This window comes from Cucumis melo, chromosome 9, assembly GCF_025177605.1.
Source record: "Cucumis melo cultivar AY chromosome 9, USDA_Cmelo_AY_1.0, whole genome shotgun sequence".
In the NCBI taxonomy this organism is placed as follows: domain Eukaryota; kingdom Viridiplantae; phylum Streptophyta; class Magnoliopsida; order Cucurbitales; family Cucurbitaceae; genus Cucumis; species Cucumis melo.
Genome location: NC_066865.1, coordinates 17,898,988 through 17,920,214, shown reverse-complemented (window position 1 = coordinate 17,920,214; position 21,227 = coordinate 17,898,988). Strand labels below are relative to the sequence as shown.

At 31.2% G+C, this 21,227-nt stretch overlaps 1 protein-coding gene and 1 long non-coding RNA gene across 2 annotated transcripts; one reads left to right on the top strand and one right to left on the bottom strand.

Annotated features, from left to right (window-relative positions):
• Window positions 1-13,435: 13,435 nt before the first annotated feature.
• On the bottom strand, window positions 13,436-18,939 carry LOC103503429 (NAD(P)H:quinone oxidoreductase). The gene is made up of 3 exons (XM_008467615.2): window positions 18,300-18,939; window positions 18,005-18,196; window positions 13,436-13,866 (listed from the first exon to the last, which is right to left on the bottom strand). The coding sequence occupies exons 1-3, from the start codon at window positions 18,403-18,405 to the stop codon at window positions 13,565-13,567; spliced, it is 600 nt and encodes a 199-aa protein (XP_008465837.1). The 5' UTR covers window positions 18,406-18,939; the 3' UTR covers window positions 13,436-13,564.
• Window positions 18,940-19,634: 695 nt separating this feature from the next.
• LOC127151042 (uncharacterized) lies at window positions 19,635-20,879 on the top strand. Its single transcript, XR_007823738.1, has 3 exons — window positions 19,635-19,758; window positions 19,831-19,924; window positions 20,002-20,879. It is a non-coding gene; the product is annotated as an uncharacterized LOC127151042 (long non-coding RNA).
• Window positions 20,880-21,227: the final 348 nt, after the last annotated feature.

Sequence of the window (21,227 nt, the reverse complement as noted above, 5' to 3'; positions counted from 1 at the left end):
AATGTTGAACCGTCATTTATACTAGATATGTTATCACCTTGGCCATCTGTGGTCTATGATTAATTTTGTCAAATGCTGGTTGCACGTTCCTCAACATTCTTGGGGTTGAATTCAATGAACACTGACCCTGTGCATTCTTTAATATTTCTCGGGTATTAGTTAAAGATACCATTCATATACAACAATTCACAACGTCTCGAAGGAATATGTAGTCAAACCAAACCTACAACCATTCACATACTTTTATGCCAGATTTCAAATACAGTTGAAATGTTATCTCAATTGCCTAGATAGAATAACTATATACTCATTCAACATTATACCTATTCATCCATTAACTGATCTTCATAATGTTAAATGTTTCACAGCAAGCCATTCAATCATATTCATAATGATAAATGATATTCAATGATATCCCTAATGATAATTACCCAGAAGGGGACCGTAACCAACACATACATAGTAATTACCAGCACTCATTAAAAAAAAAAAAAGTGACAACTTGTAGATAACCCTAAAAAACATTCATGTCATCGATCCCCACACACTGAAACTAACAGTCAGCCTACTACCACAGTTAAAGGTACAAATTCAATGTAGTTTATACTACAGTCATTAAACATACACAGTCATTTAGTATAATAAAATATAGAGATCCACAACTATACCGTTCTTCTCCTCTGTTCTTTTTTCTTGATCTCATCATATATAACACTCTCATCAATTGACCGTATCAACCTGTTTATCTCCTCATCTGTTTCCTCCGGGGCTTATTACAAGTATGTACATATTAGTCTATAATATGTATTATACACATTCTAAACATTTTGATTTTTGTCTTTACCTTATACTGCGTATCTCCAGCTCTTGGTGGTGTCTCTGATTTTGCGACTTTAGATTGACCACCATCGTGCCCTCTTGAACTCTCTCCTCGACTTTCATCCATAAACCCTTTTCCATCCTTGTCTTCATCGTCATCCCTTTTTCCAAGCACCGTTCGATTGCTTGAATCCAAGTTCAAATCTTCAACATCATCTTCTTCTTGGTCCTCCTCCACCTTGTCAAGGTGCTCTTCAAACGCCTGTGCTCCCTGCGCAACAAATACAACCAAATACACTGTATTTGGTAAGATTCTTTGCAACCAGATAGACTGTATTTGTTAAGATTCTTTACAAATACAAACCAGATACACATATTATCAAAGTCTACACATCACGCTTACCATAAATTCATGCCTCTTTGTTGCTTCCATTATTCCATTCATCTTCTGCACTAGTTCTTCAAATCGATTATTCATTTTCAACTTCACACATTTAAGAAACTCAAGAAGACCTTCCACACTCGTCTCCATCCTCTGTTGGCTAATCTCAATCTTCTCTACCATTTTCCTCAGGACATTAATCTGACTTGTAGACGGCATGCCTCTATTCAGCGAAACAGAGGCTATGTGGTCAGAATTCTTGGTCTTTCGAAGCTCATCCTCTGCTTCTTTGAGTATGTCTTTTTCTGTCTCGATGAATGGTGCGAAGAATGGCATTCCCACTTCATCTGGGGTTGCCAGCATTGGAGACACTTCAAGCTGTTTCAAAAATGAAGAAAATACTCTATAAACAAAACTATTATGAATATATGAAGTACTACAAATTACGAGATTTACATACCGTTGGCGAATCGAACACTTTCTGTTTTAAGTCATTCCATTTGGGTTGTGTGTCAGCTGCCCAATTTATAATCCTAGGGACTTCATTGGAAATCCTCGTTGCAAAGAAGTTGGGCGGAGTACTTAATGTTGGGATTACCTCGTAAGCCCAAGCGAGAATGGGAAAAATAAACCCCCCATAGAAATACCCGTTTGCCCCTTGCTACAGACGACCCTATTCATGAAGTCCACTAAGAGTTCAAAAGCAACTCTATCCCACGGGTACCCATCAAATACTTTATCATCATCTACCATAATGATATAATCCCAATCTACACTTAGACATTCTTGTTTGGGGATAAAAAAAATCTCCAGAAAGTACAGCTTGGCCATTTTTATCCTATCATCATCAGTTCCAACAGTACTTATATTGAACATAACATTCAAGTACTGCCTCGTCACAGTTTTAAGATTTTCAAAATATACCCCTTTTAGTCGCCCACCACCCTTTATATCCTCATGGTTAATATAAGGAACCTCATGACATCTTAAGTCTGTTATAAGTGCAAATTCTCTCAATCCAAACCTCAGAACCCTGCCTCCTATTAGAAATTGAAGCTGACAAGTCGATTTGGGTTTACACATTCGCTGAATAAGGTGCAACAACAATTGGGAGGATTGATTTGTTATGGAGAGGTTTAGAAAGTGCCCAAATATCCCCTCCCTAAACCTATTAATAAGCCTATCTCCGAGATTTTCCTTAATTTTTCTATTACTGTGCTCTTAATGTGTAGATCGATTTTTAAAGGCTCGTTTCTTCTTTTAGAACACATTAAGTAGACCGAGTCCTAACATGATTTGAAAAAATCAACAGTAACCAGACATATATCTATCACACATATCTCATATGCATTAAATCGATAAATACACTGTAAACATAAAATACAGCCAACATATATAATTGAATAGACTATCAATATAAAATAACATACAGAACATTGATACTTTTCACTACCAATTTACACATACTCTGTAACTAACTACATCCCATCCAATCAACTACCCAACATACAAAAGACAGAAGCCACAAATACAAAACACATACAACAAAAGTACCATACAATACATATGCAACACTACAAATACAGAGTATCTAAATTTAATATATGAAACAGAAATAGTTACCTCTGATTTCTCCGGATTCATTGGAGCTTTTCCCTTTCTCCTTCTATCTTCTCTTGCCTTTTCTTCCTTTTTAACAGCCTTCACCTAGTTTATAAAACCAAAATTTGAGGTATGTATGTAAAATAATATACACCAATATGAAATTACTTGCTTACTTTCTTTCCCTTTTCTCGAGCCTTGCTCTTTTTCCTAGTATCTGGGGGTATCTCACTCGTCGATGAATTCGAATCTTCACCCACGGCGGTCTCGCCTTCCTCTTCTTCATCCTGTTCTTCTTCATATTGTTTTTCTTTGTCTTCTTGATCTTCAGTTTGTTCATCTTCTTCCACTTCTTCTTCTTCATGTACTTTCTCCTCCTTTTCGCTTTCCGTATCATCCTATTTATCAAATTTACAATTAATTTATACAGCACATAATTCATCCATAACAAATGTATGGCGGTTATACCTTTCCTTCAACCTCTTTTTGTTTTTTTCCTTTCCCCTATAAACTTTCTTCCTCGAGACCTAAACAGGGAACAATATAAATAAAAAGCTTATTTGAAACCTAAAAGACCACAAGTAATTGGAGAATAGATTTACACTTTACCAAACTATTAATCCGTTGTTTCTTCTGGACAGTGGCTTCCTCTTTTTTCGTTTCAGTTCTCACCCTCTTTTTTGAAGTTCCTGGACTCTTTCTTTTGCCCCTGGAACCTTCTGCCATGATATCTTCTGTTCTCTGACATTTATAGAAAAACATATAAAAATCTATAACTTGTTTATAATTACAGAAAACATTCATTTGTACCTTCTCAAAAGAACTCGGTAGGTTTTGAATTCCCGTTGCCAATGATTTCCTAGAACCAGTGATCCCCGTAGCTTGTAACCGATCACTTGTCCTTGTTTTGATTTCTCCCTTTCCCTTTTTCATCTTTATATTCTATAAAATTTAAAAAAGTCCAAAAGCCAATATATTTATATATAACTTCAGAACAGATCCCAAGTAACACTCCTAAAATAAAGGGCGTATCTGTTCACACTTTATGCCCTTTATTTTAGGAAACAAAAATCATGGAATTAAAATATAAATATGACATTCTATGCCATTTGAAAGCGGGTGGGAAGCAATTTGAAATTTAAACAAATTTTAGAACCGGAAATTAGAACTCGGTATTTTTTTCAGAGAGCAAGAATCCAAAGCTTGAATATGCAGAAAACACATACATGCAGAAAACAGAGCAAGAATCCAAAGATCAGAAGGAACAACTCACCAATACTTTGCACAATTCGCGGTGCAAACCGATTGAAAAAAGAAAGGTGTGCAGACGGCGGAAAAACGACGGTGGAAGATAAATCGACTTTGAAAAAACTAAAAAGGAAGATACGGTCGGAAAACAAAGGGCGTGCAGACGACGGAAAAGCGGCGATGGAAAAGCGACTGTGGAAGACAAATGAAGGAATAAGCTACCATATACAGAAGAAGACGCAGGGGTGAAAATTCTTCGGGAAGACTTTAAGCAAGTGAAGGAAAAACTAGGGTTTTATTTGAGATGGGGAGTGGTTGCATGCAGAAGATGTGATGTTTTGCAGAGAGATGGTTTATTTATTTGGGAGGGAAAATAGAAATTTGAAGGTAGTGTGTATTAAGTATAGAGTATTTGCAATTCTACCTATTATTGTATTTAAGAGTCTATATTGTAAATTAGGTAGGGGCATTTAAGGCATAGTTGTCCCATTTATTATGTGCAAATTAACTGTTTTGCTATTTTGACAATTAAATTTTTTTTGTCATTTATTCAAAGTAAATGTTAAATTTTGCTATTCTTCTTGTCGCCCCTTAATAATATATAATGCAATTAGACCACATTAATGATAATATTATATTTAAGAATAAATCTAACAATTACAAGTGATCAAGTCAATAAGAAAGTTGGAGGCTTAAAAGAAATGTTAGATTTGAAATTACTCAATACGTACATTCATGTCTTTATTCAAGAGTGAGTTAAGATCATAGTCAATTAGACTCCGACCTTATTGCATCTCAAGTATTTAGTATTCTAATTAAGAAAAAAATTTGTCTATAATTGTCAGAACATTGCAAAACATTGTAATAAAAATAGGAAAATTACATCAATGACAAAAATATTTAGAAAAAAGCAGTCCATAACATCTCTATTTTACATATTGCAAATATCACAAATATGATAAGTAATTAGATATATCAAATAGCTATGAGAGAACTATCAAATGGTTATCATAGCGCCATCGAAGAGTTATCCGCTTTTAAAAATTTGTTACTTTTGCAATTTAGAAAATGTAGTGACATAGATCATTTATCATAAAATTTTTTTTGCCATTTTTGCAAACGTCCTATTAAAATATTGTTATTTTGTTAGTTATCGAAAAGTTTGGTATGTGAGAAAAAAAGCCCTTGTCAATGTGATAGCACAAATTTTTTTTGCTATTTTGTTTGTTCTTATTTGGATATTATATATGTTTTGAGTAGTTTGATGTTGGCGTTGATTTAGAGCTTAATTATTTGACAAATATGATCAAGAGACATCAATCGACGCAGAAGCGTAAAGAAAATATAGAACCACATTTGGCCTTTGCCTTGCAATGCCGTGACACTCCAAGATAGTAGTATTATCATTAGTCATATTTCTTCTAGTAATATGTTGGAGGAGATCAATAGCTTGATAATAAACAAGAACATATAAAAGATACATGTAACGTATAAGTCAAGTTATAACATATATGTCCTTTGGGATCAAAATGGGAGAAGATAATACTTAACCGGATCAAAATGGGAGAAGATAATACTTAACCTTAATTGACATACCACTCCTTTCCATATAATAGCATAAGATTTAAACCTTTCATACTCACCACTTGCATACTAAAAAAGTAATATGTAATTCAATAGAGAGTAATTATTATAATTTTATCTCTAATACAATAAAGATATCATAACTTATTTAGGTGAATGGTCAAAAATGACAAAATTAATAGTTATTTACACTTTATGAAAAAATAAAGTATAATGAGTTTTTGTCCTTTGATAATTTTTTGCTATAGAATGTAAATAATATGTATTTCTTTTATTATTCTTGAAAAATCCCCGTTTGTTTATCAACCACTTTTCAAGTAAATTGAACAAGAAGATAACTCAATTGATTTAAGACATGTTTTTTTTCAATGAAAAGGCAAAAGTTCATCTTAACCATATACAGGTATAACAAAGCACTCTTAACTTTTTATTATTATCATTCATCAACTTCTTATTCATATTGGACCTCATATTATTCAAATTCACATATAGAAGTGGTGAGTTATGAATCTATAGTCTTTTGATTGATAATATGTGTAGTATTCCTATGTACAAAGTTGTTGTTTTCTATAGTAGAGTAATATATATGTATATATATATATATATATATATATATATATATATATATATATATATATATAGCTTTCTGAGTTTCTCTTTTTTGTTTGTTTTTAGAATTTAAAGTTTTTTATGTTGTTTTGATCAAAATGGCATTATGTAGATGACCTTTATATGTGAAATTTGTTCTACAAAAGATATCACACAAATAAAGCAATATGACATATGCATTTTTATTTGGTGACATTTTAGTTGAGAAGGAATTAGGGAGAGCTTCTCATCTCATAATTGTGTAATATTTTAAAATAGAAAAAGTGATATAGAGAAATGACGATTTTAAAGTTTTTCTTCTAATTTTGTCCTTTATAATTGGAATACGATTATATGTATATATATTATATACAATCAAAAAAATATATGTTTGAGAGTTTTGCTTATCCCCGAGGCCGGCCTAAGCTCCTAGTTTTTCTTTCATGTCTTTCTTTCTTATTCAATCTTGTTATTGGACTAGCTAATTTTATTTAATATATGGTTAGTTAGTATCGTAAAACAATTCAGCATCAATTTCGTGTTCACTTCTTTCTATTATAAATTTTTGTTTGATCTACGTATCTGGTTAGATTATTTATTTTTATCACATTGATTTGAGTTGACTTAACTTGTTCGAAGACTTGTATCTATGTGATGTTGAACTGGGCACACTCCAACGCATGAGTCAGTACACGAGTGCTTAGTTTTGCTAATTAAGCACACAAAATAATGTAAGGGAAAATATTATTTATAAAAATCATTGTATGTTACTCACTTTTGGGTGGGTGCATGGTGGCAGTGTCAACATGGGTGACGTTTGTCTAGGTTGTAGGGTTCGTGGCCAATCAACTCGTCTTGCTTAGTTACTCTTTTGTTAAACAAAAGCGAGCACACAACTAGGTAGACTTAATAATCGAGACTTTGACTTATCACTTTGGGACACAATCTCTTAGTGTTTGAATAGACCTGAGTTTGCTCTTGCCTAGAACAACCCTCAACAAGCTAGGATTCAAACTTTTACTTTTAGTAAATCATAATTACTACTCTACTACTAGTTTATTGTTATTAAAATAAACAATAAAATTATTATCTATTAGCACTTCCACTCTATAAATTAAAAAAAAATATAATTAGTATATTGTATTTGTTTTATAAAACTTATTATTAACCTTTAACAATTTGTTTATCAAAGTTAATTTTGAGAGAGCAAGTATAAGATTTATTGAGAATACAATTAAATTAGACATTTAAAAGTACACCGGATAAACCTGAAAAACCTCCAAAAATATAAAAAACAAAAAATAATATTCTAATCATATTTATATTTTGACAATTTGTTGTTTATAATTCATATCAACACACTTCTACTATACAGAAAAAAAATATAATGTTAATGTCAAATTCACAAACATAAAATAAAATAAAAAAAAAAATATAAATATGGACTGAAATTAGACAAGGTAGAGAGTTGGCCAATTATCACTTATTTGTGCCTCTTATTGTGAAACACTTGAAACCTATTGGTGGGACCTCTTTTCATATTTGGAGTTCTTAAAAGTCAAACTATTTTTGGATGGCAAAGGGAGGTGTGTTGTGTTCCAATGTATACCTTTTAAAGGGAACAAACACAAACACATACAAAACTATTTTGAACTCATTTACTTATGCAAAGAGAATCAACGGAGAGACCCACACAACACACCAATATATATAATATGGCATTTATATGGAAATTTGGTTCATTCAATTAAATTTCCCATGCACTCTATGTTCTGTGGTTGTCTCCTTTTTGGGTGTTTGCTCCCACTAAATTTACTGCCCCTTTTGTCTCTTATTTGGTAGCCAAAACTCTGAAGAATGTGTGGTAGCCTTTTTCAATCTATATAGGGCTTTCACAACAATATATATATATATATATATATATATATATATATATATATATATATATATATATATATATATAGATATTTGGGGTTTTCTTTTAAGAGCGTGAAAATATTTGACGTTTGCATGGATTTCTGTGATGAAGTTGACTATGACAGTGATGTGATTTGACACAATAGTAACAATAATGTTGAAATAGCTATGAGTGTGCTTGTGAAATACTTGTAAGAAATGTGTTGGTATTATATTACTTTAGTTGAATGCGGTGATCTCACTTTCTTGAAATACTCTTGAGGAGTATAAATATATTCAATTCTTCTATCTCCTTATACCGAGTGGCTCAAGATTTTTTATTTTGTAGTGCTTTGGTATTATTGTATGTTTAGGTAATATGTACCTTTAAAAAATGTTATGAACTAAATTTGTTGAAATATGTTCTCAAGTGGGCTTTTAAGTATATAATGATTTTAGTAAAAGTATTTGATCGTGATAGGTTGTTATTGGCAAATCACATCATTTTATTCTTTTTTTTACGATGTTTAGAAGTTATTAATAAAACTATTTTAAATGATAAAAATGTTGAAAATATATACAAAATATAGTGCAATTTTAGATTCTATCAGTTGATAGAACGATAAAACATACACAATGATAGACAAAAATGAAATTTTCATCCTTGCATCCTTGTTTGTACATTAGAAAATGATCATATCTTAAAAAAGTAAAAATCTAAGTGAACAATCTACATTAGTTTCAACTACAACAATTAGATAGAGTTGAGAAATAGAAGTCCTCACATCGTTAAATAGTATTGTATTAAACATGGTTTAGTACCTAAGTCAATACTTAGACCAAAATAGTGTCTCGAGCGAAGTGCCTAACACACATCCAATGAATTGTATTAACTAATAAAATTTATATGTTAACCTAAACCCTTGAAAAGAGACGAAATGGCAAATACAAAATGGCTTTTTTTCCCCCCTCATGTATAAACCCACCCCACATGTGGTTTAACGCCAAACACAAACAGACAAAGACTTAAACCCAAATCAAATGACATATTGATTCATATATATTTCCCTACTCATTTTCAAAGAGTTCAACATTATTAACTATAAAAATTATCGTTTTCTTTTTCTTAATATATTGACCTTTTTGTTAAATCTAGAAAATATTAATAAATAGGTAGGGTGATTGGAACAATATAAACGTTGTGCTGCATGACATAAATAAGCGATATATATGTTGGCAAACATTATTTATAACATCTTAAAAGTTTATGGAGTAAAAGAAACACACGCATTATCAAAATCTTCATGATTATAGAGTTCAAATGGAGTGTAAATTACAAGTTATTTAGTTGACTTTGAATTTTGAGTCGTCAATAAAAAAAACTTTTAAGAATACATGTTTAATATAAGCTAATTTCAATTTTATTTCTTATAAATATATGACAAGCAAAAGTTAAAAAGTTTTTTAAAAACATTATTTGATATTTGATGAAAAATATGCATTTGAATTTTAAGTCCAACGGAACTCTAACATTTTTATTTAATATATAGGAGTACATAAATTTCTTTTTTTAAAAAAAAAAAAATTCACAGATTAGAATTGTAATTTTAAAAATAATTGATTAATAATAATAGTTTTAACATATTTCAAAATATTGAAATTAAATAATAATTATTTATTCAAACAAATACTATAAAATTTATTACTTGCTATTTTAAGAATTTATCGATGTACGCATGTTTTTTAAATGTCGCAAAAGTTAATTAAAATATAATAAATTTTAGATTTATCATTGCTAGATAGTGTTAGATTTAGACATTGATTGATTCTGAAATTTGTTATATTTTATAAATATTTTTAAATAGTTTTAATAGTTTTATCATTTATAGTAAAACTCAAATCAACCGTAAAAAATCGGATAAGTTTTTTATATTTTGTAAATAGTTTTAATAATTTTTAACAGTAAAAATGAAACTTATTTAATTTTATTTACTTAAAAAGTAAAATAAGTAGAGGTTATTTATTAGGTGTGTCCAAAATCAGAAGTTTTAGGGGAAGTGGGGATTTTTAATAATGTGCACAACTTGGTGAATATTTTACATGCTTAGCTAAATCCACACCACACATGAGAACAAAAATGAAATTGGCAGCCAAAGAATACTTTGCCAAACACACACAATTAATAATAATTTTATACCAAAATCTAATGATCTTAATGCAATATTTGATGGATTTGGTAAACCTTTTTTAATCTTTTTGGTATCTTCATGTGATGTGATTAGTTTTATTTAAGTGAATATAAAAGATTCTTTTCCAAATTGAATATAAATCAATCAATCAAATCAAATCAAAATCCAATTCATATCATTGGACCTAATATGTTAATATTCAAACACCTCTAGATTTGATCTTTTATATATTATAATCAAAACATGAATGAGATCTATGATAATTCAAAACCTAAATGTGTCCTAAGTTCCCAATTTTACAAAATCTAAAAATAAAAAATGGACAAAGAAAAAAATCATATATATTATTTAAATACATCCAAATTTTAGTTTTTTTTTTCTTTTTTTTTCTTTTTTTTTTTTTACATTTCATGACGATTCTCACAATATAATAGAAAAATACATTCACTCTTTTATCAAAAGATTCATAATGCAATAATTCAATGGATTACATAAATAAATATCATATGATTCTATCTTAGGACTCTCAAATGAAGTTAAAATAAAATTCTAATCTCATACTTTGAGTTTTATTTAGTTTTGATACTTGTACTTTCAAATATTTAATTTTAGTTTTTGTGCTTTTAATAAACTTTGAATTTAATCTCTTATCAAAATTAAACTTATTAATAATAATAATAATAATGGTAATAATAATAATAATTTTCAAGTAAAGAAAACATAATATATTATATATGAACATGTTTTCAAAATCTAGGGTGAAAACGTTAACAAATAAATAAATAAATTATCAACAAACAAGATTACTAGAGATTGAATAAATTTATTCTGAAAGTACATAAACTAAAATTAGACATTTAAAATTTTATGGACAAAAATTGAATTAAACTTTAGAGTGCAAAGATGAAAATTGTATTCTAACATTTATATATTATCTTGAGGTGGCATCAACCTCAACTTTTTTCCCTCGGTGGTAGAGTGTTAGAAAATTTCTTATTATCAATATAAAGATCTATATATAAAAAATAGGATTGTTAGGAGTAAATTTGGATCAACGAGGAAGTTTAAAGAAAAGTTACATCATCTCAAACATATTCGAAAATAACAATTAAAGCTTGTAGATCTGTTTAGAGAAGAGTGGCTAAAGCAATTGGTCCGCCTTTGGCTTAATAGGTTGAGGCCTAGGCCAATGTGCCCCTTATTTGGAGCCTATTATATATATGTAGACGTCCTTATTTAAAACCTCTAATGTGACCCAATCAAACACTTAAGAGTCACATTCCTAAAAGGACGTACAAAGTAAATAATATGGATAATTTTCCTAAAAGGATATGGAACAACCATTTTAGTTGTACACGTCAATCTCTGTATCTAGTTTACTTAGCTAGTTCATAGAGAGTTTAGAAAAATGGAAAAGAAAAGTAAATTCTATCGTGAAAAAATAGCTAGCTTTTTAAAAAATATTACTAATTAATTATTAACTTTTTGTCAATTTTTTTCATTTGATCTTTTGAATTATTCCAATATGTAATTATCAACACAGGAACGACAAATCAATTATTTATTCATCAAAGTATCATTTATTTAATGACTATAATTAAACGAAGATATTAGTTCGAAAGTTTTCATTTTATACATACCTCATCTTAGAGGACAGAACCCTTAGATTTAGTGTCTAACTATGTGTATAGAGTATTATAAATCCCTATCAGGTAAGTTCATCTTCTGTCTTGAAAAGCTTTATCAAACTTGTGTTGAAAGCTAACTTTAAGCATCACAGGGTACGTTTTGATGACAAATATAATATTAGACCGATAATCTTTTTTGTTTTGTTGTTAGACCTCTTCCCCGTGAAATAAAAATCCATCGTTGGTTGCACATGAAAGTAGAATGAGTTTATGGCCATATTATGATAATAAAAAAGATAAATTGTATACATAATAACAACTCTCTGTATAAAAGTTGAAGAATTATATTTTGTGAAATATAATAACATTGACGTAGTTAAAGTTTATATTTAAATTTGTAGTAATGTTGACGACAGCTTGATTTTATATTGGATGAAAAAAGAAATCTACATAATCTGTTTTGTATTATTATGTAATAAAGAAATGGTTCTTATATTAATATATTTTGCAAAAGAGAACGAAAAGGGAAAGTAGCTTTTATGATGTGTATTCACAAGTGACTATAAAAGAGTTCAAAAAGGGATTAAAGTATTACAAATAGATCCTTAAACTAGGGCTTTTATTATTATTGGACCAATATAATGGAAATAGGCAGGGCACTTTTCTTTTTTGTCTTTATGAAAGATGCTTATTTAATTATTTTTTTAGAGAGAGTTGATTATATTATTAGTGTATATTTTATTAGACAAGTAGAGTTCTTTGTGTTTGTGTATTTTAGCCTTGTTGGAAAATGTGTGGCTCATTGTCTTGTTAGTTTTGGGCCAAACTTGGACTTCAATATATTATTCTTCTAATGAGTTTTAGGATTTTTTTCTACTTTAGGATTACAAGAGAAATGTTTAGCCAACTAGGTCATTTAAGATTTAAATCAACTTTCACTTTTATTTACTACATATTTACCCCTTATTTATCTCAAGTTTGGTGATATTTTTGGTCATTTCATGGACATACTTTTTATAATAATGATTAAGTGTGATATTCCAATATGTACTATTATATTGAAATTTGATTATACCTAAAATACTGACTTTTAATTTTAGCTCTAAATCCTATCTAAAATATTATCTTTGATATCTACTAAAATAGCCATTTCAATAAGACTCATCATCAACAACAAAAAAAAATCTTCAATAAAAACATATCAAAACTCAGTCAACAATAATCAAACATTGATAATTTGTATACATTTTAATTTTATGTTAGTGTAAGAAGTAGGACTGCATGTACAAATACAAGACATAGTTATGACATTAGTGATATTTTGCTTTCTTAAAATTCTAAGACAGAAAAATAGGGTACGAGAATGGCAATCATATACTTTTACTAAAGTGTATACCTAGTAAATTCAAAGTCAAATCATCAAGAAAAAACTTATGGAAAAAAAATTATGTAAATCAATTTGAAGAATATTAATTAAGTATTTATAGACTATTTGTAACTATTCGAACAATCACGTCTCTTATTCAAGTAGGTTGTTTTTTAAATGACATGTTCATTTGTAAAACGATGCAACTCCACATGAATGGTTATGTGCCATTTATTCCAACGTTCATCGATTTTACAAAGGGTTAGTTCCTTTTAAGTCTCAAGGAAAATGCATGCAATGCTAGAAGAAGAGATTTCAACTTTGCTCGAACTTCGGCATCGATCAGGTCACCGCTGCTGTCGAACTTGGGTGGTGGCTGATGTGCATTCAAGAAAAACTCGGGCTTGTTTATGAAATGAAGGTCAAGAAAAACTCCAATTTGGCGAAGATGGTACTGTGATCTTACACCACCAGAGCCACCACTTGCACTAACTATTGCTGCTGCTTTGTCTCCCCATACATTTGGTGGCCTTGATCCCCAGTCTATTGCATTCTTCAATGGTGCTAATAATAACCTCGTTTTATTAGATAGGATACAACATAGAGATTTTTAATAAAAAACTAAGAAAGATTAAGTTCTTAAAAGGGTGTCCAAATTTTATACCAATAGAAAGCAGTACACAGAACCATATCAATAAAAGAATCGAAAGAAAAGAGGAAGTCTCTGAAAGAGGTACTGATTACGCCCGTTGGCCTCACAAAATCTAGAAGAAAGCTCGAAGGATGGCAACCGAGTCATTTTCTTTGCTAATAACACCATTATCACCACCATGACTAAAGTTTAAACTCAAATAACATGTATAAGTTCTTTTAATACAATATATGGGTAGAGGAATGGAACACCGATATAAAAAATGTACTTCTTTTCAGAAGATAGAGTAATCTAAAAGAGAAAGTAAAGGTTTGATGTAACGCCCCAACCGATTGGATTTTTTATCATTTTATCGTCTTAAGTGTAATTATGGAAAATTTCGAATTTATTTGAGAACTTGGTTATTTTGACCTTGTAATTAATTAAGGTTGAGAGTTAATTATTTTGATTGGATATTAATTATTTTATTTGAAAATAAATTGGTGAAGTTATTTGTTAAAGATTAAGGTTGGTTGGTTAAGGAGAGAGGTAAGGATTTAATTAGGAAAAAGAAAGAAAGAATTATTTTAAAAGGAGAGAAAAAAGGGGGGATTTGGTGAGATTTGGAGGAGGAGAGAGAAGGTGGAGTTATTGGGTGTTTAAATGAACCTTGGGACCCGTGCACCAAAAGTAAAACCTCTTTTTTGGAAAAGAAAAAAAAAAGAGAGAGCAACCTAAAGAAATTTGTTTGGAAACCCTAGCAAATCCCGTCGCCGCCGCCTTCCGCCAGACGCCGAGCGCCGCGTTCCACCAGACACCGCCGTCGGGCGTCGCAGCCGATCAGCCGAACAGTTCGGCCAAGCCGCGCCGCCATCCGCCTGATTCAACCCGCGTCGCTCCGCCCCGATTCAACCCGCGTCGCTCCGCCGATCCGTTCCGCGTACCCCTCCGCCTCAAAGCTAGCCGTCGCCCAGCCGCGACCGTCTGTTGGAGCCGAGCGTCAGCCACTGAAACCGAGCGCCGTCGATTGAAGTCGCGAAGTCGAGCCGCGCCTAAGCCCCGCGCCCAGTCGCCAGTCGACTTGCTCCCAGCCGCCCCCGCGCGCCTGCTCCGCGCCTTAAGCCGCGCTGCGCCGTGTTTGCGAGCCAAAATACTTCAAGCTGAGCCGATCCCTGCTTTTCCAACCGAGCTGCCAAGCTGATCCCTGCTCTTCCAACCGAGCCGCCAAGCCCTTTTGAGCCACCTAGTTTTTGATCTTTTCCCCGCGTGTCAGTGGTAAGTTTTTGGTAAGTTGGTTGGGTTTTTGGCATATCCAACGAAGAGTAATTTTGGTTTTAAATAATTTAATTTTGGATTAAATTAAATTATTTTTCTTAAAGGTTCGGGTGGACCAATTGGAGTTGGAGCGTGGGATTTCTCGACTTAAAGGGAATTAGTGCAACCTTGATCTTGGGTATGTTGCGTCGAACGACTCTTGGACTTCTTTTCCTTGAAGGTTAGGTTATTAATTGTTGTTCCTAACCATTTAGGGCCCCGCTGCTTGGAAAGCACATTTTTTTCTCGCTGTTAGAACTCGTCGAGCAAAGCTTCAGGTAAGAGATTTCTACTACTAGCTCTGTGATTAGAACCATGAGACGGCATACACCTCCAGTTATGCTTGTTAAGGACTAGACTGTATAACACATGTACTTAATGAGAGCATGATGTGACTGATGATGTGGTTATATGATGGCATGGTAATGTGATGACGTGATTTGTTATGACTGTATGTTGGATTTTGAGATGAGATGTAAGATGATGATTAGACTGATATGATTACATGATGATGTTATGTATATGTATGCTATGGTTAGGGTACCTGTTAGCTTAGCCTATTAGAGTCGTACCTGCATGGGTGTCCTTCGGGATCACCACCTATTTAGGACTGTGTGGTCCGACGGGACGCCAGTCTAGCATGGATATAGATATGATTCGAGTGATTCGACGGGATCCTCGCAGCTCGATTGTCTTAGTGCTCCCCCGAGTTCACTACAGACCAGTATGTCCTAGGTGCTCCCTCGGGACACCGAAGACCAGATTTTTGTTCCTACGGGAGCGCATGTTGCACGTGTTTGGGAATGTGTCAGAGATTGGGTACCATTTTCAGGACTCTAATAGGAAGCTAATAGGCACCTAGTGGGACTAGTAGGGGTCCCTTACTGAGTATTTTATACTCACTCTCTCCATGTCATGTTTTTCAAGTAGAGGCCGAGGTAGGGGCAAAGGCAAGCTGGCGAGTGATCAGAAGTGACCGTGGCGAGCCATAGGGATTTCTGCTTCCGCTTACACCCCGTTTTAGACATTTAGTACTTGAGTTTTATTTTTTTCCTTATTTACTATTTCATTTCTTTAAAAGTAGATAGGGCCCGAGTAGGATTTTAATATTTATTCATATTTTGCACATTACCCTGATTTGATTTTATAAATAAAATTATGAGGTTTTATTCGTTTTAACTAAACTTTATGACTTAAATCATGTTATTTACATTTAGTAATGACTTCGACTCAGTATAAGGAGTTGGATCGTTACATTTGAATTTTAAGAACATATCGTTTAGTCACTCATGTTAGGTTGTTTGTTGATTTAATTTGATGAAATTATAAGTGTAGTATTAATGTTCATTGATGTAAAAGAATAAACTTTTCCTAAATGCTCACAAAACATGTATAGCATAATTAAGTTGAAAAATAAAAATCTAACATAAAATTGAAAATTTAAACATATATATATCGTACAACTTTTAATTTTTAAGAACATATACAAATATATAAAATTAGAGTTTTAAGAATGTATTAGCTTTAAGAACCAAATAAATAGAAGAAATCAATAATTCGTACTCGTAAATTTGGGTTATATGAATGTTGAGCAGAACATTTGCATCTTAGCTAAATTCTAACAACAATGGCACGTTTTTACAACTGTTTTTTTAGTTTTCAAAATTTTACCGTCTTAAAAATATGTATAGAAAGTAGATATTGTCAAACTAAGAGTTTTAGAGATGAATGAGGTGTTTATCAGCTTAATTTTAAAAAACAAAAAATAAACGGAACAGTTATTAAAAGTCATAATGTTCCATATGATATTTCTTACTCAAAGTTTGAAAACGGTATCTATTTGATACCCTAGCAAAGGTTTAGAGGTAAAATTGATTGAGTTATTAGATTTAAAATTGTAGGGTTTAAATATTATATATCTTAATCACTATATTTTTTGTTTTTGTTTGTTTTGGTCCTTATAATTTTAAAATGTTTATTTTGATCAATTTATTTTTAGTTGTGGTTAAGTTTAGTCTATGTATTTTTAAAATGTTCGTTTGTAGTCCTTATTATTTAACTTCATTTTATTTTGGTATAGCAAAAATAAGAAATGAGAATGAAAATGAATAGATAAAAATAGTCACTTTCTTAAATGAGTAGAAACTCAAATAAACAAAAGTCAAAAGTATAATGACTAAAATAAATATTTTTAAAAAATTAAGAACCAAAATGAATCAAAATAAAAAGTATAAATATCAAAATAAGAATAGATATAGAAAAAATCAAGTAGTTGACGATCTTTCCAAATAGTTTTCAAACCATTTTCATTAAAAATAAATAAAAATAAAATATAACAAAACTAACCAAAATATTTATAAAATATAACAAAAATTCAATATATATCAATGATATGCTTTGATAGACATTGATAAAAGTATATTAGCACTCGTAGACAGGTAAAAGTGTATTTAGTTTTTATTGAAATTGATAAATTCTAACATTTTACTACTTTTTTAAAACTATCCCAACAAATTTGTTATGTACCGCATGAAATCATTTTTCCACCGACCAAAATGTAGAAAAGGAAAACAAAGGAAAAAGTATATTTAAACGGAGACACGACACGTTGGTCCATTAAATGCTGACAACACACGTGTTCCAATAAAACTGGCTGACATTTCTTATTATTATATCATATATTGAAAACGAAAGAACAATTTCCTTTACTGGAAAAAAAAAAAAAAAGAAATAAGAAAAATAAGAATAGGATTATACCGGTGACAGAGTAGTTATACTCCGGCGATGCAAAGAGAACGCTATCAGCTTCAAGAATCTTCCGGCGAAACGCCTCAACGACGGGCGGATATGTCCCATCAACCTCCAAATCGGTATTCAGCATCGGCAATGGGGAAATATCCAAATATTCAATTTGCAATCCCTCGATGGATTCCTTCGCTATCTCCGTTGCTGCAATAATAACGCAACAACCACAAGAAAAAGATCGGAAAAAACAGCGAAGAATCTAACCCAAAAACTTAAAATGAAGGGTAAAAGTAAATGGAGGAATTACCGGCACGAATGAGGCCTCGGTTGGAAGAATTTTGGCGAAGAGAACCACAGAGAGCGATGACTTTGATTGCGGGTTGAGATCCGACCACCGTGGATAATGAGGCCATGGGGATGGATTGGGATTAGGGTTTATGAAGAGACGATGAATGGAGAATAATGGTGGAGAAATTAATGAGAGACAAAGTAAGTGTGATTTATGATGAAGGTTGAGGGATGAGTTTAGATTCTCATTACTATTGGATTGTTGGTTCCTACAACATGTGGTCACTGTGCACTCATTTTTTCTTTTATGTGTGTATATATTCCAATATTTCTTTTATTAGAATGCAAATACAGGGTAACCAATTTTTCAAAATAATAACAATCTAGAATTTAATATATTCCTAAATAGTTTGGTTTCTTTTTTTTTTTTTTCTTTTCTATATTTAAAAACAACCTTATTTCAAATTATAAAGAAAAATACAAATTTCGATATTAGGGCATGTGTTTAAAGAAAAAACATACAATTATTAACAATAATTTTAAAAAGGATGATATAATGTCAAGCTAACCTTCCTTGACTAAATAGAAAGATAAGACAAGGTGCAGCCCAGCTAAATTCACATTTGGAGAAAGATGGTAGAGAATAGAAAGATGAAGTCATTGTCGACAACAACCAAGGGCGATGGGTTTGAAAGGTGATGGATGATAAGAGAAAAAAATAATAATAATCCAAGAAAGAGACAGATTTTGCATCGACAAATCAATCATCCATTACGTCATCTTTCAGTGGGGAACAATGCAAGGATGGTTGTAAATGGTTTTTTCTCCATGTCAATCACACTACATTGAAAAATTATTAAAGAGGTATGATTGTTTTGATTATACGAACTCACTCTGATGCTAGTATAAATTTTAAGAAAAATAAAAAAGATAGCTGTGTCTCAGCCTAAATCTGCAAAGATTACAGGTATTGATGTATTTAATGAATTATAGTAGATCTAATATTGCATATATGTTGTAAGTAGGATTAAAAAAATTAATTCAATATTTTTTTATTAAAATAAAAAATAAAGAAAAAGCAAAATCCCTCTCTCACGCAAAACCGTCATGCACACTCCCCTTTCCTTCTTCAAAATCTCTCTCTTCACGAACGCCGAATGATGCATGACGAAAACCCCTTCCCAAAAACCCTAACCCCAATCTTCTCCATCTCCATCGGCTGGCCACACATCGACAACAACCCACGACTAATTCTGTCAACGACCCACAACCTCGAAAAAGCCTTCTTTTCTGTCGGCCACAACCTCCCAAAAATCCTTTTAAGTCCGTAAGAATGCTCTCTGTTATTATTTACGTTCGTTTTTTTTACTGTAGTTTGAGGTTGTGTACTATGTAGGACTTGCACCGAAGATTTCAGAGGATCTCTATCACTTAAGCAATTATGCTTTCTTTTCTTAATCTCCATTTCTGCACCTTTGGTAAGTATTCTGTAATTTTCTTGGATTAGTGGTTTCGATGTTATTGGGTTTTAGTGTTTTAGTTGAATTTAGGTTTTTGGATTCATGGGTTCACTACAAGAAATCAGGGTCCTCCCGATGCAGAGAAAGACGTGAACGGGCATTCTCTGAATGGTTTCGAGCACAGGTATATAGCAAATGTAAGCATGCACTAATATATTTAAGTACGTGAAATATCTATAATCGTTGTCACATTCATTTCAGGTGTTAGAACTGCGTGAGTCTGCAAATCTATCTGACAATTTCCTCTCACTTGCGATGGGACCATCATTTAACGTTCGTTGTTACGATGGATGCATCATGGATGGATTGATAAATGTTCGTTGTTATATCCAACCTTTGTCATAAGAGAATTTTCATAAACTTTGTCATAAGAGAATTTAATCAAATATATATAATCACTCTATATAAAATTTGTAAGACTCACAAAATTCACATGAGAATAATTTAAATATTCAACAATCAAATAAGTTCCGAAGACAATATTAAGAATTTATTCTCTATTTGAAAAACAACATTAAGATTATATAATCTTAATGTATATATATATAGAAGATAAATATTACCACAATATTTGTCAAGTAAAATGAAATCCAATTAGGAAAACAAATATTCTAATTTAAACTCATATAAATTAATTAGAAAAACATCTCAATCAAATATTTCAAATATAAGAATTATATTTAAAAATAAGGCATGATTTACCACCTTAATCTAAATAACATTAGAACATTTATAACATACATCTAAAATGATATAGCATATTTGACAAATCTATAAGATTTAATCAAAAAATTAAAGACAAGAAATACTTAATTATTTAATATCTTTTCTATTTTGGATCACTCAAAACAAGGTTGTTTAAGTTTTTCAAACATAAATTTTATTCCTCAACAAATATGAAAATTATCTATGGTCTAAAATAGTAACCGCACACATATATATACATATACTTCAAATAGAATTTAAATTTGAATATATATACTTATCCAACACATATGTCATGAGATATATATCTCATGCCCCAAAATTTAACATCAAAACGTTTTACAATGAAATGTCTTACATAAGTTGAAACCAAATTAAAGATCGTTTTTCATTAAATCTATGCAATTGCAAATTTTTTTTATTTGGTCATTCTACCAAAGTATGAGAATAAAGTACATTCAACTTTTGTCGAACATATGAAAATATGAGTAAAGTTTTTCGATTCGATCAAATAAAATTGTAAAACTAATAACAAATGTACCTTAACATACGCGATTTCACAATTAACATATATTGCATACTTAGTTATCGAATGTTTAAATTCATCTTCTTTTAACTTTATGTTTAAATTCAAGAAAGATAAATCATGGTGGTGAGAAGATAATTGATGAATACACCAAATACATAGATATGCAAAGTTACCAAACTAAAACAATTACCAT